The sequence below is a fragment of the Mus musculus genome, chromosome 7, assembly GCF_000001635.26.
Source record: "Mus musculus strain C57BL/6J chromosome 7, GRCm38.p6 C57BL/6J".
In the NCBI taxonomy this organism is placed as follows: Eukaryota; Metazoa; Chordata; class Mammalia; order Rodentia; family Muridae; genus Mus; species Mus musculus.
In genome coordinates this window covers 107,484,624-107,503,223 of record NC_000073.6, presented here as the reverse complement: position 1 = coordinate 107,503,223, position 18,600 = coordinate 107,484,624, and the positions used below count along the sequence as shown (strand labels likewise).

General features: G+C 43.3%; 1 protein-coding gene across 4 annotated transcripts in view; it reads right to left on the bottom strand.

The window, feature by feature from the left end:
• The window catches only part of Syt9 (synaptotagmin IX), a 178,308-nt gene that overhangs the window by 45,433 nt on the left and 114,275 nt on the right, over window positions 1-18,600 (bottom strand). For all 4 annotated transcript variants that reach the window (XR_378262.4, XR_003946532.1, XM_006508099.3 and 1 more), the window contains one exon: window positions 1,011-1,131. Coding sequence is in view for 2 of the 4 variants with exons in the window: in XM_006508099.3 (XP_006508162.1) it covers window positions 1,011-1,131 (121 nt within the window). In the remaining 2 variants the exon portion in view is untranslated. The remainder of the gene's footprint in view (window positions 1-1,010; window positions 1,132-18,600) is intronic.

Sequence of the window (18,600 nt, the reverse complement as noted above, 5' to 3'; positions counted from 1 at the left end):
GCCATAGCCTAACCATGGAGCCCAGGTCTCAATGAGAGAACCTTTCTCAGAAATCAAAGTCAGGGATGGCATTTACCCCAAGGTGTTGATATTTTCTATGTGTTCTATACTCCAGGCTGTTTCTAATCAAGGTGGGAAAAAAAGTACAGCTCCTCTGGCTTGAAATACCTTCCAGAAGGGCTGAGGAATCAGGGAGGGCATCATGTAGTTAGGCACAGAGATGCAGGGCTGAACAGCAGTGAAGGGCTAGTGAGAAATGATTCATGGGGAATGACACCAAAGGCTGACCTCTGGTCCTTATATCTAAGTGCATACACAGATACCCATACGCATAGGCACAGGTGCACGTGCATACACACACACAAATGCAAAAGTGCACATCCCAGCAACAACAAAAGAATGTATATCTCAGGCTCTTTGAGTTCAGTGACTACGAGCCAGTATTCTATGTGATAGTGACCAGGTGGCCAAAACTGATATAAATGTGCATAGTATGAACTGTACAATGAGACATTTTGTATCAGGGTATACAATGTAAAGGTATATGTTTGGTTCACTGAAAAAAATAAAACCCCATAAGCTTTACTTCATATTTGTAAGGAGTCAGAATTGTCTCTAGTCTTCAATGAGCCTAAGATAATGATGTCAGAGGGAAGGCCTAAACAGGTAGACCACTCCAGAATATGTAAACTGTAGGTTGAGTCCCAATTATGGCAAAGGAAAGGCACAAGAGTCTAGTTACATCATGTAGCATCTTAATATATCGTACGCATTTTATGATCTTATACACGTTAATTCAGTTAATCATACAACTCAATGGGCCAGATACTAATCATACTCTCACTTTACAGATAGGAATTTGAAGTCTAGAGTGGTTAAGTGACTCATCAAAGGCCATGCAGCACTTAGACGGGGTAGGAACATGATTAAACCTAGGCAATCCAGACCCAAGGTACCATAATAGGAACTTGATAATGTGCTGAATCAGAACCAGATGAAGAACGTCCCACCTGATGCTCCTGTTATGTCCATCGCCTTTAAATTCCTTGCTTTTATGATGGTGATGGTCAGCCTGCCAGCCGTTGGAAGATAGCAGAGTGAAAACATAAGCTCGCCCAGATCCACATTATCCTGTTCAAAAAGCACAGAGCAAAGCATTAGAAAGTATCCCCAGCCCACGTGCAGGAGGCTCAGCTGCAGGGCAGTGTTAGAAAGGACACATTTTGCTTTTTTGGTTCAGCTCATGACACAGAAACCCTACCCCTGTACTGGGGTGGCTCTACATCTTTGGAAGCACAATTCATTTGTTGATAGCAGAAGTGGAGGAGGGTGTCCACAGAAAACCACCACACACACAACCCGCACGTACAACCTCATACAGGCTCCACAGCATTCCCAGAGTGTCCCTCTAGGTGACTCTACTCATGTTTGTGAGAGTCATAGTTCTCAGCGCAAAGCCACACAAAAGGAGCCTCTAGGGGCTGATCACCCCAGCAGAGCTCAGAGATTCTGCTCACAACCCCACTTGGCTGTCTGTGGTCTTTCTAGCAGGGCTTCACTCTAACACTATGCTTGCCCCTCTACACAGAGCCCTCAAATGAGCCACACTATCCCCACACACTCCTGCGGAGCCCAGTCTACCCCCATACTGTACACTGCCATGTGTATAATACTGCAAATAATCTCTGTAGATCAATAGCAGGTGGTTCCACGAGCTCAAAGAATCTTCTAATCCCTCATTAACTCTGGACAAGAATACTGCATAGTCATGGTAATAGCAGCCCCTGACCTCATGTTCCCACATAATTGGACACACTGGGACGGACACAAACCTAGTCCTGCACAGTACCCATGCAGGGAGAAAAGTTCAGAAGCCAGAATTTAGGAAGCCCTGCTGCCTGCTCCTCAAGGTCCCACTTAGCTACATCCCATCTTTGTCCCAAAGAGCTCCCATTCCCTCTACTGGGATACTGGGGAAGACATCTCCTTGGGCAATGTACAGCCAATCCAAATAGGTCAGAAAATATGAATCTCTTTCTCTTTTTTTCTTAAAGCCCAGGAGAGTGTAACTAGGAAGAGGGAAAAAAAAAGTCAGTTCATTTAGTTTCAATTTCTGTGAGACACCCGAGGTTATAGATCTGGGTGCCCGTGTCTAATTAATATGGTTTCATACTGACAATGCTTTGGGGACTTGGGTTCTAGCCCTTAACATCCACAGCCTCCCTTCCCCTTCTGGATTCTTGGAGGATGTTTCTATTTTTGGAAGCACAGATTCAGCTATGGAAGGTCACCTTGCCAACCTCCTGCCTTGACTGCTGCCACGGGAGGAGGAGGCAAAGGGATCTGTTTGGTAGCTAAGGCAGACGGATTGGTCTGTGTCTTCAAGCATCGCCTGACTCATGCAAATAAATCACACCACCTTGCAGCCCAGTCCGTCCTGGTTTCTGGAGCCTTGGCCCTAGGACACCTGGGTGGCCAGACCTTTCCCTGTGGTAAGATGTTGAGGAGCGAGCACTGCATGGGAGTGAGGTTTTACAAATGCCAGGTTCTTGTTGCTGTGTGGCGCTGTGCTCACGTCTGCAGGAGTCCAACCTTCTCTTTTTCTATACCCAGTCCACCTCTGTGTCCTTGAATTCTATTATCCTTCTCCACAGTACCTTGCTCTCTTGTCCTACCTCATCCTGCCCAGAGAATCCCAATTTGAGAAAGTAATTCTAAAAGTGGCCAAAATCATGCCCATGAAGGTTCCATAATCAATTCTTTCAGCATCTATTTCCTGAGGGCTCACACTGTGTACCTCACTCTGAAAGACTTGCAATGGGAAATAGACTCTTCCTACTCCTGGCTTTCCAGGCACGTAGTTAAATGTGAAGTGTCATATTCCTTCTGTACTAAGTATGTGGAGTTGTGGTTTTTTTCCCCATCATGAATCTCATTCACAAATATTTCTTTTGTAAAGCTGTATACTCATGATTTGAAAGGAAACAACAAAACTCCCAGACTAAAATTCATGATTGTATCTTTAAAAACATGTAAGTTAAACAAATCATTTATCAAAGCCAATGTTTTTGATCTGCAAGTGATTTAAAAAGAAATCTTGTGTGTTTGGGATGTGGCTCCGCACTTGTCTAACATGCAGATAAACCAGGGATGGTGGAAGTAGAGGCAGGAGGATCAGGTTTAGAGTCTTCCTTGGCCACATAAGGACTTCAAAAGCAGACTTGGCTACATGAGACCATGCCTCAAAAAAGAAATCAGTGTGTTCACATTTTCTAAAATTTTACTTATGGGAGTATTTATCTATAAAATAATTGCATAAAGATGATGCTGAGTGGTTAAGAGTGCATTCTACTCTTATAGAGGGCCAGAGTTCAATTCCCAACACCTATATCAGGAGGCTCACAGCTCCAGGGGAACTGATGCCTCCCTACCTGCACTCGTGTGTACAAACTGACATGCTTGCACACAGAAAATTTAAAATGAGTATTATATAAAATATAAAATGATAGTAAGATTCAAAAATTAAAAGATTTAAGTAAAGCAGTAAAAAATAAAATTCCCCTTTCCCATATACACCACCTAATGCCAGTCGTCCTCAGAGTACCACTGTCGATAACCATTAGAGCATGCATCCAGTCATCATTTGTTCACTTACTCTTTTATATTCATTTCATTTTATTCATGTGTTTTGCCTGTGTGTGTGTGTGTGTGTGTGTGTGTGTGTATGTGTGTGTGTGTATTTATATATATATATATGCACCATGTGTCTGGTATCCATGGAAATCAGAAGAGAGCAATGCACTGGTCCCTTGGAACTGGAATTAGAGATGGTTTGTGGACCACCACGTGGATGCTGAGAACTGAACCTGTATCCTCTGCAAGAGCAACAAGTGCTTTTGAACCACTGGGTCATCTCACCATACCCTCATTTCCTTAATCTGAGAGCACCTTTTTTGGCTATAAGTTCAGCATTGTTCTCCCGGAGTCTTAGGGCTGAATCTGCAATAGGGAACTCGGAGCCATCATCCCTCGATGGGCTAGGAGATCGCTGCATTTGATGGTAATGTTGCTTTTCCCTATCAACTGATACAGGTTTGGGATCCAGAACCCGTGGATCTCTGTGTGTGTGGACATTCCCTTGAATCGATGCCTCCCAACCAGAAGTGAATGCGCTCCTTAGAGGATATTCGACACAAGCTGGAGCAACTTCGGACTGAGGACTCAGATCTGTTACTGGTATCTGCAAGAACATTGCATAGGTGAGCTTCAGTTACTTATTCCAAACTGTGACTTGTTCCAGGGTTTAGCAAATGATGTGTACAGGATTGATGAGACTCTTGGTACATTTTCTGGAATGCTCAGGAGAGTCAAATATAAACAAGTGGTGTGATGGCTGCCTTCTTTTCCAGCCAGCCAGAATCAGAATACAGGAGTATCGCTGGTACTGAAAGCCCTGGTATTGAGTGCCCCGGAGGATACAAGGGGAAGGGAAATGCCACTCAGAGAAATGCCTCATTGGCTCCTGCTTTGTGTGGTCAAGTGCAGCACCGCCAGCAAGGTACACTGGGAAATTCTCAGGAGTGTAAGTTCTCTGTCTGCCGATCTGTAGTCCTTTTCTGACTGTGCCTGGAGTGGTCAACGTTAGTTTGCATTTTCTGGTTAGCCAGTGCATTTTTATGTTCTCCCTGAATTCCCCTAGTGAATTCCTTTCCCATTCCACAACATCCTAGTAGGGTGCTGCAGGAAACTATGCTAACCACAATATTCACTCCCTTATGTTTTGTTGGGACAAAGGCTGGGTACGTACCTCGAGTGAGTTGTTGGAGTCATTCCTAGGATTAATAACTAAATATTATAAAAACTGTCATTTTACTGATGCTACTCACTAGAAGACAAAAGACTAAAATGGTGTGGGTTTTGCATGATGTAGTAAGAGAGGAATAACATCACTTTAAGTTGACTTATATATGTTAAGGATGTGCACCACATACTCCAAAGAAAGAACCAAAATAATTGGAGTTTGTGGCTAAAAAATGAAAAGCATGAGCTAATAATATCGGTATATGAAAAGAGTTAATAGTTGAAAACAGATGAGTAAATACAGGAAGGTCAGAGAGAGATCTAACAGAAATCAAAAGCAAGTTATTAGATGACAAATTTAAACAAAACGATCTTAATGATGGCATTAAAAATAAGTAGTCTATATCTTTGTATTTAAAAGTTCCTGAAGCTTAAATATACAGCGTGACTGGTGGAAACTCCATTAAAGCCTCAGCTGCCTAGTTAATCTTAGATAAGCTGTGTCATTTCTCTTTCAGTTAGCTCTTCTCAGCTCCTTCGGGAAAATTAATATCTCAACACAGATTTGATAATAATGAAAGTTAAATAACACATAGGGACTGCGGTGGTAGCTCAGGTGCTATAGTCCTTGCCTTGCGAACACGAGGACCAGAGACTGATCCCTAGAATCCACGTGAAAGCACGGCATGCTAGCAGGTGTGTAACCCCAGCACTGGGGAAACAGAGCCAAGGCGCACACTTGAGGGCCAATGAGCTTCAAGGCTATGGAATGCCTGGTCCCCTGTCTATTTTTCCTGTCAGTATACTATTCTTCAGTGTGACAGGATCACCAAGAAACTCCAATGTTTAAAGTGCCCCTTTCAAAAAAAAATATGCAATTCTAGTTACAAGATCCCTTCTGGATGTACTTTATCTTCAGCCACAATTATATTGAGGGACAAAACCGGTCTTTTTGTAACATGGCCTCTGTTAATAATGATCTGCTCATCCCCTCTTCTCAGATACTCCAACTATATTCCTGATATAACCCCAAGACGTGGCAAAATGGGCATAAATCAGAGAGAGAGAGAAGGAGAGGGGGAGGGAGAGGGAGAGAGAGCGAGTGAGAGAGAGAGAGAGCGAGCGAGAGAGAGAGAGAGAGAGAGAGAGCACGAGCACGAGTGCAAGAGCCCTTTTAGTGACAATCCTGATGATAATTAGCATGCGTTGTTAAAGTAACTGTTGGTTGCACTTTATTTATAGGTACTAACATGATTAATTGCACTGGAAGTGTGCCTGGAGGATGACACTTTCTGAGCTGGTGCTGGGACACAAGTGAACCTGCAGCCTGCACACAGTGGCGGAGGAGGCTGGCATCAGCCCACGCTTCCCCCCATATGACATGTTCTCAAAGGATACTGGCTGGGTCTAGCTCTTCTTAAGGAAGAACTTTCCTTGACCCCAGGAATGGACAAGGTAACTGACATCACACATGTGCAATGTCCTTTGTGGTCAATGATAGAAGTTCTCAGCACTCTCGTATCCAGTTCTCTGGTTTAATAGGATATTAACTAGTTCTAATATTTAGATATATAGCCCGTTTTCCTCCTTGCATTATAGATTCATACATCCAATGTCGTTTTCAGACCCCTAGCAAGTTGTCTAACAGGCATCTCCATCTTAATAGTCCTCTACAAATGGAGTTCATGTCCCTCACCTACCCCAGCCTTCCTACCCAGCCCTTTCCATCTTAGTGTGGCAAAACCTCCCAGGGGCTGAAGTTAAAAATCTGATTGTCACTGTATCTGTATTCCTCCTCTCCTCTCACCCTCCCACATCTGCAAGTCATGTCATCTCTCCCTTCAAAAATATCTAGAATCCTCCCAGTTTCCCCCTCTACAGCGCTACCCAGAGAGGCAACATCGTTCTGCGCATGTGCTGCAGCACAGCTCTGACTCTCAGGTTCAGACTACTCTGATCACTGGTGAGGAGTCACAGGGCTGGGGGACTGATTCAGGAGAGTGCTGTCGCTCTCTGGAGAAGCCCGGGGATGTCAGGGTACTTGACCTTCTCATGTGACTAGGGCTTCCCTTTCAAAGGCTTCTGGGAGGTGGCTGAAGAGCTCCCACCTCACCTGAATGCACTTGACGCCAGCTGCATCCCAGTGCTGCAGTGGCAGCTGCATCCCAGTGCTGCAGTGGCAGCTGCATCCCAGTGCTGCAGTGGCAGCTGCATCCCAGTGCTGCAGTGGCAGATGGGACGGTGATGATGACTGCACTAAGACGAACTTGATGGAGACACTTTCCATTCCCATAAGGAAAAAAAAAATGGCTTTGGTTGGTTTGAATCTGGCAGACACTCACTCTGACATACTTAGGTGGCAGTATCTCACCATGAGAGGGTCGACTAGGTCCATAGCTTTGTTCGGTACCCAAGGCATATATTTTCTGTCAACTGGAGCCAACCAACTGGGAACACAGAGTAGAGCTTCACTATGGGGCAGTAGTCTTGAGTCCTAATGGGCAGAGGGAAGCCATCTTCCCAAGTATAAAATAACTAAGCCACTTTCCCAGAAAATCAAACACGGGTCTCATCTCAGATGTTTTATCAGATAGTTTCCCAATCTTTCAAAAATCATTGAGTATGTTTGCTACACAGGCATGAGAACTACATATATGTACACCTGTGCATGCACATAAACATGAATCCCCCTCTTCTCCAATATCAGAGCTCATTCAGCTAATAGGTTCATTGGTAACAGTTACTATCAGATTAATTTCACTTCCACTTATGACCAAGCTATTAGACTCAGAACAGGAAGCTGGTAAGTTTGTGTGGGCACAGTAAGTGTGACCTCAGCATGATGTATAGTGAATCCTCTCCTGGAACCCTTGCAAATGATCTGGATGATTTAGCTTAGATCTATTAATAAAGGGGAATTTATAGCCAAACTAACCACCATATGGAAAATGGTGTCAGTAAATGATTCAATGACCTGGGTCTTATCTAGTTTCAAATTGCCAATAGTCTGGAAGATGCAGAATTTGATATGATACAACAGGCTTGATAAGTACATGGGAGTCCTGATTCAAGATCATAAAAATCCCATGGGTGAGATATATGAAGCTTAATAATGTAAATATATTAAGTCAAATTATTTGAGGATGCAAAAGGTAAATAGTAAAAGTAGATGTAGCCTAATGCATGTAGCAATCACAGGTTTTATCCATATTTTAGCCAAAATGTGATATAGCAATCAGAAACTAACTTTGTACAAGGAAGGGTGTGTGCATCATCCCCCTGCCCCACTTGAAACCCAATTCTTTTCTGGACATCTGGACTTTTGAGATGTGGAAGTAGCTGGAAAATAAATGATAAGCCCAGCCACCATGGGAGAACCCAGAGGAGGGACAGTGAGGGGCTGGTAAGCCTGTCAGCTTTAAGGGAAAAGCAATCACCAGGAAACACGAGATTCTTGTATGGTTAATGTGAGTTTCTGTCACACAGAAGAGGGGCTGAATTTGCTCTTAATGGTTCCAACAAGAATTAGGACCCATAAGTGAGAGACACAGGAAATCTATAATATTCTCTTCTTTCACAATTCCAAGCCATGGGCTGTCTTTGAAAGCAATGCATTCCCCATCTGTTTGGCCAGTTTCAATGTGTTACAGAAGAGTCAAGTATCAATAAGGCAGCTGAACAAACGGAAAAGCTTTTCTCTCTTGCTGTCCTGACACACCCCCACCCCCCGTAATCCCATGGATCAGAAGCAGATATAAGCGGACAGTTAATGAGGCAGGCAGACATGGTGGCTGGTCTTGTCATTTTAGCAACCTGAGTCCACTTGGTTTGGTTACGCACACACCTAACAATGCACCTAAGTAACTTGCTGGCATCAGGATGTGTGTAAACAATAGAAGTATGTTATTGCCCTTAGCAACTCCCCAATAATGCCCTGTTTCTATTTAAACATGTCCTAGAACATATCCTGAAATCAAGGGAGATCAGTCCATCTGGGCTGAAGTGGCTAGGCTGCATGTTCAATAATAAGACAAACTGTATCCTCTGAGTAAACTTATGAGGGACACACAATTAGCCTCCTCGTGCCTATACATAATTGGCATGCATATTATTAAAATCTGGTGTATCAAAGGAAGGGGCATTTGCAGTGAGCAGTCTTATGTAATCTGATCTGTCGATCAAAGCAGAGAAATATGGGCATTATGCTCCTTTAAATCCAAGCTCCTTTTCTTGAGCTCTGCAAAGGAAGACAGACAATAGCTGGTCCCCGAGTACTCTTACTCACATGGCTTGGTGTCATAATTGGCAGAGTGTCTTTCTTTTTCATCTGCACTATTGCTTTGCTTTTTAAGATAGTTTCTTTGCTACTCTGGAACAATTCTTAAATAAAAGGCCAAGCCAGTAAGAGATATAATAGTAGATTTCTGGGCTAGACCACTGTGTTGTCAGAAGCATGACTAAGGAGGTATGGTTAGGTGGAGTGTGTGACTGTCTTGGAGGGAAGAGCTGAAGATGAAGTCTGTTGCTTAATGATTTTAATCCATATCCTAGGAGCATAAAAAGGAGATGGCCCTATGTTTGAGTCTCGAGTCTTTGAGCCCCTGGCAAAGGAATTTTAGAGTATGAGCTCTGCTTTCTCTCTCCCTGTCCCGTTCTTTTCTCAACACCGCCTTCCTAATAGATACTTTGAGACTCATGTATGATTTTTTTGTTTTTCCAAGGGGCTATGTCTAGTTAAAGAGGGTCCTTGGATAAAACAAACACAGCCATTTTAAAAAATCAAAGGGCCTCAAAATGGTTCTAATATTTATTTTGAATGTTCAATAACTATTCAGAAGTTTTCTGTTTAAAAAAAAAAAACAGATCTTCTAAGCTCAATAAAAAAAAAAACCCACAAAAGTAATTTTAAATGAAAATTTGTTCTTATTTAAAGGCTGAGGGAATCTCAGCGCATCCTCACAAATGAGTATTGTGTGCTGGCTTGGCTGGGTACAACGCGTTTCACTGGCTTTTGATGATGAGTTGAAAGTGATTTTGAATTCACCCTGCATGCTTAGCGTCTTTGTCATTCTGGAACTTTCCATCGAAGAATTCAGTTGATGAGAACTGAAGGAGGGACTCTAGGAAAGGCCCTATGCAGAGAAGCCTGATGGAATATGAGTCAGACCAAGATGTCTGTGGTATGAATAGTTACACACACACACATTTTTATTCCACCTTGGATGGAGATTTTGCCCAATGACAATTACAGGCCATAGGGTTCTGCTGTCTTTTAGTATCACCTGTGGTTGGAGACAAGCACTACGCATCTTCCTTTCTTTCCCCATTAACTGATGCTGATGGCCTACCTAATACTTGGTTTCCTTACCTCAAATGTGCCTTTAAAGTTAGTTTGAGATTTATTTTACGTGCCTGAGTGTTTGGCTTGCATGGCTGTATGTGCACCATGCATATGCAGTGCTCACAGAGGTCAGAAGGAGGAGTCGGATGTTTTGGAACTGGGTGTAGGGATGATTGTGAGCCACCGTGTGGATGTTGGGAACTCAACTGGGGTCCTCTGCAAAAGCAGCAAGTGCTCTTAATCACTGAGCCATATTTCCTACCTCAAATGTGACTGACCCCAATTCTTCCTCATCCCCAGGGCAACAGCTTCTGAAGATGAAGGAGCCATTACCTTGACTAAACCCACTCACCTCCGCAAGCCATCCTCTAGCACACACAGCTCTCACTACTTCACTCCTTCCTTAAATCCTTCAATTCAGCCCAGATGGCTCTCATGTTCTAGGAAAGGCTGCTCAGTGGGTCATTCTCCTAACATAACACTTCTTTAACCAGTCCGAGCCAGTCTCAGCCTCCCCTTCTACCTCTTATTCCATGGGTGCTGTCACTTCCCCCTAAGGAAGCTCTAAGTTTAATTTAGGTTTTAAACTTAAATAATTAAAATTTTAATTGTTTATTTTTTGAGACAAGATGTCATAGACAAAGCTGGCCTAAAACTCCCTATATAACTTAGGCTGGCCTGGAGTTCTAGATCCTTCTACCTTACTCACATGCTGATACTATGAGTTCATCACCATGCCAAGCTATTTCTTTTCTTTTTAATCTCTGACGATTCAGTTTGCCAAGTTATATCACTTGCAATATTCAAAATGTCTCCATGCCTGGGCTGTCTGCTCTGGTAACTCCTTGCCCATATTTCTCTTATTATATGAAATCAATAAGGCTGGTGGTATGGCTCAGTTGGTAGAGTACTTGCATAGATTACATGAAGCCCTGGGTTTGATCCCCCAGTGCCACATAAATGGGGTACCTGATGAATACCTGAAATTCCAGCGCTTGGGAGATAGAGGCATAAGAATCAGAAGTTCAAGGTCATCTTCAAGTTCAAGATCAGTCAGGGCTATGTGAGATCTTGTCTTAAAAAAAAAAAGATAGCTGTGGGTCTCGGATGTAGAAGGCAAGAACAGTGTATTCCTCTTGGCACATTTATCCAGGGAAGTAGGAGAGGTTAATTAATTTTCCCAAGGTCACTGTGTTACTTAGTGTGGGAGCCACACTGTCACCAGGCAGCCTGACTGAAGATCCTATAGTTCCCCAATATAGAAGCCAACATTTTCTATGTAGCTTTACTGTGGGGTATTCTTTCAGTATTCTTTCTTGAATACTGAAGATTTGGGGAAGCTTGGAAACATTGGACGGGTCGGAGAGAAAGAAGAAAAGTATCTAGATTCTTCCTTTTGCCACAAAATATTTCCACCCTTAGGAATGACCTTCTGTCTCGCCCTTTATCATAAGAAACTTTTTGCCTTTTTGACTAGTGGGGAAAAAGAGAGAAAGGCACTACTTCAACTAAATCCAATTTGAGAACTGGGGCAAATGGTACTTTAGCCAAAGAGGATCTACGTTTAGTCCAAGCGTAAACATCAGACTACTTTCCTCTGTGTCCAATTTTCTAACATTACTGAGGGAAAGAGGAGATTTGGTACAATAAAGGGCATTTTTAGGAAGGTGTAATAAGGGACCATCTTAGGTACACTTCAAATAGGGGCAATCATAGACTGCCTGTGCCTGAATGCACTCTCTGAACTAACAAGCCTCAGGCAGTTAGCACAGCATCTGATACACATGTGTTAACTCACTGTCTTCTTGCCATACTCCTAGAGGAGGGCATGGCAAAGAGTGGCCCATAGAAAGCTAGCACAGCAGTAATGCGTGGCAGGAATCTCTTAGGGACAGCTGCATTAATCAGGGGCAGCTCAGGGCAGGGACTCCTCCTCAGCTCAGCTCTTCTTCAGAGATTGTCTATAGTCTGACCTACGATGTGGATAAAGGAAATGTAAGTATGCTGAAAGAATTCCTCTGGAAGCACACAGAAATTTTCAGGAAAGATGACAATGTATCATTGTAAAACATTAGCCCACAGGCTGAGCCATTGGCCCATAGTCACAAAGTCCATCAGTGTCTAGAAAGGGTCTGCTACATATTTCTCATCCATCCCCATGAGCTCCATGTCTTCATTAAAAGACCGTTTTTAGAATGTGTCAAATGATACTAGTAAAATTTAAAAACAAATGTCCTAGTTCAATTTTTCTAGGGGATACATGTGAGTGGGATAAGAGGACCAGCAGTTTTCTCCATCTAGTATGCTGATACACTTGAACCTTCCTCTTGTTGTTGTTGTTGTGTGTTCACTGAACCCAGAGCTTGTGCATGCTAGGCTAGTCCTCTCCAATGGAGCTACACATCCCTTCATTTAAATGTATTTACTCACTTATTTAGCAACCACTTCCTGGATATTTACTATGTTCTAGACATTACACTAGGTGCTGAGGATGCAAAGAAGATAAAAGAATAAAAATTCTTTTTGTGATGGAATAGCCACTCAAACTGCCATTGGAGAGCCCAGAGAACTAAATAACTTTGTTATATTTAAAGGAGTGACTAATCACCTGAGGCTGATCAGATCTGGTGAGGGGGAAACACAAGTTTAAAGGGGATGGTCAAAGAGTCTTCAGAGAAGGTGCTGTGTAAGAGGAGACCCCAAAGAAGTGAAAGTTTAAGGCTGAAGGCTGACAAGGGAAGCAGCTAGTTAGAGAAAGTGGTCCTGGCTCAGGAGTGGGTGTGAGTAATGGTAGGAGGCTGGGGTAGCTGGAGTGGAGAAAGTGTGCAGGACGGTGGTGAAGAGGTGAGATATGAGGACAGACAGATACACATCCTGGAGGTCATGAACAACTCTGTCTTTGTGCTGTTCTTTTAAGACAAGGTGTCATATACCCCAAGTTGCCCTTAAACACATTATTCAGGATGACCTTGGATTCCCGTTTCTCTTGATGGCACTTTGTGAATGTTGGGATTACAGGCAAGTGAGCACCACCACAGCCAATTTACATTTTACTGGGGACTGAAGCCAGGACCTTTGCCTGCTAGGCAAGCCCTCTGCCAACTGAGCTACATCCCTAGCCTAGGAGTCTGGTTTTACTCTGCTGAAGTAAGGAACCACAAGAAGAGTATCTTCAAATTAGTGACACGATTCAACTGGGCACTGAGAGGGATCACTTCGGTCTCTGTATAGATAACGGTTTGAGGGAGTAGCAGAGAAAATTAGGAGCATGTTTATGACATTCAAGTGCTGGTTTTTCACCAAGTTCTTAAGACTGTCTTGGATTTTATAAGTCACTATGAAGTATGACTGCTTTAGATACTGCCATGTATGGAAGGGGAGGGGGGTTAGAAAGGGTTATAAAACTGTACCAAGAAAATCCCCAGGAACTCAGGGATGGTAAAGCAAGAAACTCTCTGAGTTTAGGACAATACAGAAAAATGTAAGATGAACCAGGGGTGGTAGAACATATATGTAAACCTAGCACTTGGAGGACTGTGTTTAAGGCTAGCCCAGGTTGTATCTTAAATTTAAAGCCAACTTAAACTATAAGGTTTATTTTATTATTTTTAATTATGTATATGTGTGGGTCTGTGTAATGTATATGTGCAGATTAGTGGTGGGGCCTACAGACTTCAAAGGCTTCAGATTCCACAAGCTGGAGTTACAGGCAATTGTGAGCTGCCTGATTTGGGTGCTGAAAATGAACTCAGGTTCTCTGCAAGATAATAAACAATAAACACTCTTAACCATGGAGCAATCTCTTCAGCCTTGAGGGTAAGAGTCTACTGTAAAACAATACAACAGCAAAAACACTAAAGGGTAAGAGTCTACCGTAAAACAATACAACAGCAAAAACACTAAAGCGCTGGAGAAATGGTTCAGGGTTTCCAAGAACACTTCTGTTCTTCCAGAGGACCCAAGTTTGTTTCCCAACACTCATGTTGGGCAGCTCATATCCACTTTTAACTCCAGCCCCAGGGTATCTGATGGCCTTTTTTAGCTTTTAAAAATCACTTGCAGCCACACACATACTCACATACACTAAAAATAAACAAAAGGCAAAATTAAGACAAAGAAAGTAAGAGAGCTGAAAAAAGAGCTTGAAATGTTCACCAGGAAGACATTCTCTTCTGTGTCCAACCATACCCTCTGCAGGCCTCTCTTATGGATGCCCAGCAGTTCAGAAGTGAGGAGCTTTCGGCCATCTCAGAGGAAACAGCCTGAATTATGTGAAGCTGCCTTTTTGTAGGTGAACAATAGCATACTGTAAATTTTATGTCGCCCAACTGAGGACACAGCTCAAGGTGATGACTGGAATGACGGCTGCCCCAGACATGCCCATTAAATGCCCTCCAGCTTAGCTGATGAGAAGTTATTCACAGAGAAAATCAACCCTGAATGACCTGGGCAGCTAAGGATTCTGACAAAGACTAATCTTGCAGAATCAGGGCCAAATCAGGTAAAGGCATGGCCATGGGAGACTCTGGAGGTCCACACAGGATGGCAACAGCAATATGGTTGCGTGAGATTTGAGGTGGAGAAAAATTACTCCAGGACAAAGCAGAGAGGACTGATAATGGCAGAGTAACCTGTTAGTTAAAGATGTGACAAAGAGAAGACATGACGCCTGTGTTTCACCTCTTCCACTGAGTCTAACTTCACCAGTCTACCCGGAAACCAGGTTGGGGTAGAGATTCATAAAACAAACAGTTCCCCCAAAATAGTAACAAGCAAGAAATAAAGTGATAGGCTGATCCTTACATAAATATGACTGAAAGCCCCATATATTAACAAAGAAAATCTATTGATGCCAATATACATTGACGGAGTAGGTTTATTTCCGGGCACACAGTGAGTCAGAATCAGTAAATGAAGTATGTAATGAATCGCTAGAGGAGGAAAACGATTGAATACCTCAACGGAAAAGGTAACAGCTAGTGAGGCGGCTGAGCGAGTATGTGCTTGCTCTGCCAACATGAGGACCTCAGTTGGGATCCCCAATGTCCCTTAAAATCAGGGCATGGCAGAGTACATCTCTAATCCCCACCCTGCAGGGAGGTAGCCTGGTGTGGGACCAGGAAAGGCAGGCAGCCTGATTCCTGGTTGAGCTAAGGTTAGAAATCCCAGTAACCCTGAAGGGACAGCAGGTGTTTTGCCTGGTTCCCAGACACTAGGTTCCGGACGCGGCCCTCCATAGATCTGTGGCCATTAGTCACATAAGGGCAACGCCCCAAGCCCCTCCACAGGAAGAGGACATGATCTGTGGCCACATAGCCTTAAGACAAAACTCCATTTTAATGAGATATCTAAAGGCCTGGAGGCTTAGCCAATAAGCTTTCCTTCCCAGACAGAACTCCCTGCAAAAGGTATTTAACCTCAGGACCACCCTGAGAAGTGGGGTTCCGTTTTACTCATCTACTTTCCACCATGACAACAAATGCCTTAAAACCATGGACTGCCCCTTTCATTGTGATGTGCTATGGGGAGCAATGGAGAAGGCTTTCACCCAAAGAGCTGGCCATCTAATCTCCCATGAAGGCCTCTCTGCACCTCCAGCCACGACTATCAAGCCTTGCCAGCCACCAAGAAGCCAAGGACTCCTCCCCTCCCCTCCCCTCCCCATGGGACCCAGCTGGAGCCCCCTTTCCCCTTCAGCCCTGGGTTAGATCCAGCCTGTGCCCCCACTCCATTCTCAGCTCTTTCTTGACCGCAGAGTTGGGTAAGCTGAGTCGAAACTTCCCCTGTACCGCCTCCCGCCTCCCCGAGCGGCCCAAGGCCTGTGGCGGAGCGGAAGCGGGACCCCATCTAACCCTACAGCCAGGTGGTCCCTAGGGGCTCAAAGACCCTTTTGTTGAACTTTTAGACTAAGTGAAAGACCCTCTGTCAAAAACAAGGTGGAGGGGCTGAGAATGTAGCTCAGTGGCAGAGTGGCTGCCTCACATGTGTGAGGCTCAAGGTTCAATCACCACTACTACCAAAATGATGATGATGACAACGATGGTGGTAATGACAATGGTGAGCAACAGAGGAAGATAGCAGACAATAACTTCAGGCCTCTACACATGCACACATAGGTGAGCACTCCTAAATACACGGGGGGAGGGGGGAGGGGGGAGACAGGGGGAGGGTGTGACAGGGAGAGGGAGACAGGAGAGGGAGAGGGAGAGAGGCACATTAAGGTGGAAAGTAATCAAAGGAACTACCAATGTTGCTGATGATTCCTTGTGGCCTTCACACACTTCAATGCATACACACACACACACACATACACACACACACACACACACACACATACACACACACATACACACACACACACACATATTTAAACAGAGGAAAATAAACTGTACAAATTTGAGATCCAGCCCTAATAAACAACAAACTTTAGTAGCATGACACTAAGGCTATTGTTGAATTTAAGAACAGGGTCAGAATTCCTGATCTTATTCTTTTTAAATAGTTTGGGATGTTCTATGAAATACTCTAAAATGTGTGAAAAATAAGTAAAACAAATATGATTTTTAAAAGCAGTTGCTATGTAATTATTCAAAGAGGCAATGAGAACTGAGTTGACAATCCAAGATAACCAAGTAAAAAACTATTTAAGCTAATGAGACAGGTGGCTAATTACAAGCGGGCAGAAATAAAGAACTCCTACAAATCAGAAGATTAAAAACAAGCCAATTAAAACTCAACAGTAAAAATCTAAACTGTAAATTTAATTAATGAACATATATAGGAGTGTTCTCTGAATTGTTAGTTATAAAGAAAAATCACAATAAAATACCATCCCTAGAATGGCCAAAACAAGAATGAAAACAGCAAACACTCACAAGGATGCGGAGCAGCTGGAGCACACACGCAACAGCTGGCACAAATGCAAAAGCAGGGCTTTGAAAGGCCACCTTCATTTCCCTTTCTGTTGGATTGCTTTTGCAATGTAGCCTAGGCTATTCTAAAATGCACTACAAATATCCCCAGGCTGACCTTAAACTCACAATCCTGCCTTAGCCTGTATTACAGGCATGTGCCACCATGCCATAGTAAATGATGTGTGTGTGTGTGTGTGTGTGTGTGTGTGTGAGAGAGAGAGAGAGAGAGAGAAAGAGAAAGAGAACGAGAACGAGAAAGAGAAAGAGAAAGAGAAAGAGAAAGAGAAAGAGGAAGAGAAAGAGAAAGAGAAAGAGAAAGAGAAAGAAAAGAGAATGAATATGAATGTGTACATGTGTGCTGGCTCCCACAGAGGCTAGAAGAGGGCATTTGATCTCCAGGAACTGGAGTTGCAAACTGCTGTGAGCTGCCTGACATGGGTGCTAGGAAGTGAACTCTGGTCCTCTGCAAGAGCAACACGTACTCTGAATACTGAGGAATCTCTCCAGCCCCCTAACAAGTACTCTCACCACTGTGGAATCTCTCCAGCCCGCTAGTTTTTCTTTTTTTATATAAACACAAATCTATGCTAACATCAAGAAACTCTACTCCTAAGTGTTTAGTCAAGACATAAAAACATGAACTCACCAAATATGTAACGGAGGATGTCCTAGTAGGCTAGGTGGTCTTGTGAAGATTATATGGCGCAGTACAGGGGAACGCCAGGGAACAGGAAGCGGGAGTGGGTGAGCTGGGGAGCAGGGCAGGGGGAGGGTATAGGGGACTTTCAGGATAGCATTTGAAATGTAAATGGAGAAAATATCTAATTAAAAAAAAACCATGAACTCACATAATGACTTAAACAAGACTACACATGTATTCACATTTTCTACCAGTAAACAATCAAACACCAACAGCCCGAGTGTCCAAGAGCAGAAGAAAGGATGAACTCTGATCCAGAGTGTAACATTGCTCAGCCAAAAGGAAAAATATCAACAAAGTCACCACCACTGCACAGCTATGTTTCAGAAACACCATTAGCAGCAGAGGAACCCTGTCTGTACACATGCACAAGCATGAAGGCCAGGAGCAGGAAACCATGGGGACAAAAGTGAGACTATAGTCGTACTTATGGCTGAAAGGAGCCCGGGCCCAGGGGAGCCAGCCTCAGCAGCAACAGAAATACTCTATGCCTAGTATGACGTGAGCATGATGCCAAAGTCTTCAAAGTGAACTGTGCACTGAAGATATGTGAATTCAATTAAATATGATTTATATCCCAATTTAGTGCCAGGCACTATGTTTAACAGGAAGGCATAATATTTTTAAAAATGTAACATTCCTACTTCCCAATGCCAGCAAAAAGTAAAAAGTAGGAAAATAAAACGATCTTAAAAAACAGTATAACAAATTTAGATAAAGAAGGTTTATAAGCTAGGTTGGAAGCCACATAACTGTAATCATAGTACAGTAAGGAGAAGATCATGAATTCAAGCTATCTACAGTAAGATCTAGGTCAGCCTAACCTACATAGTGACACTGCCTCA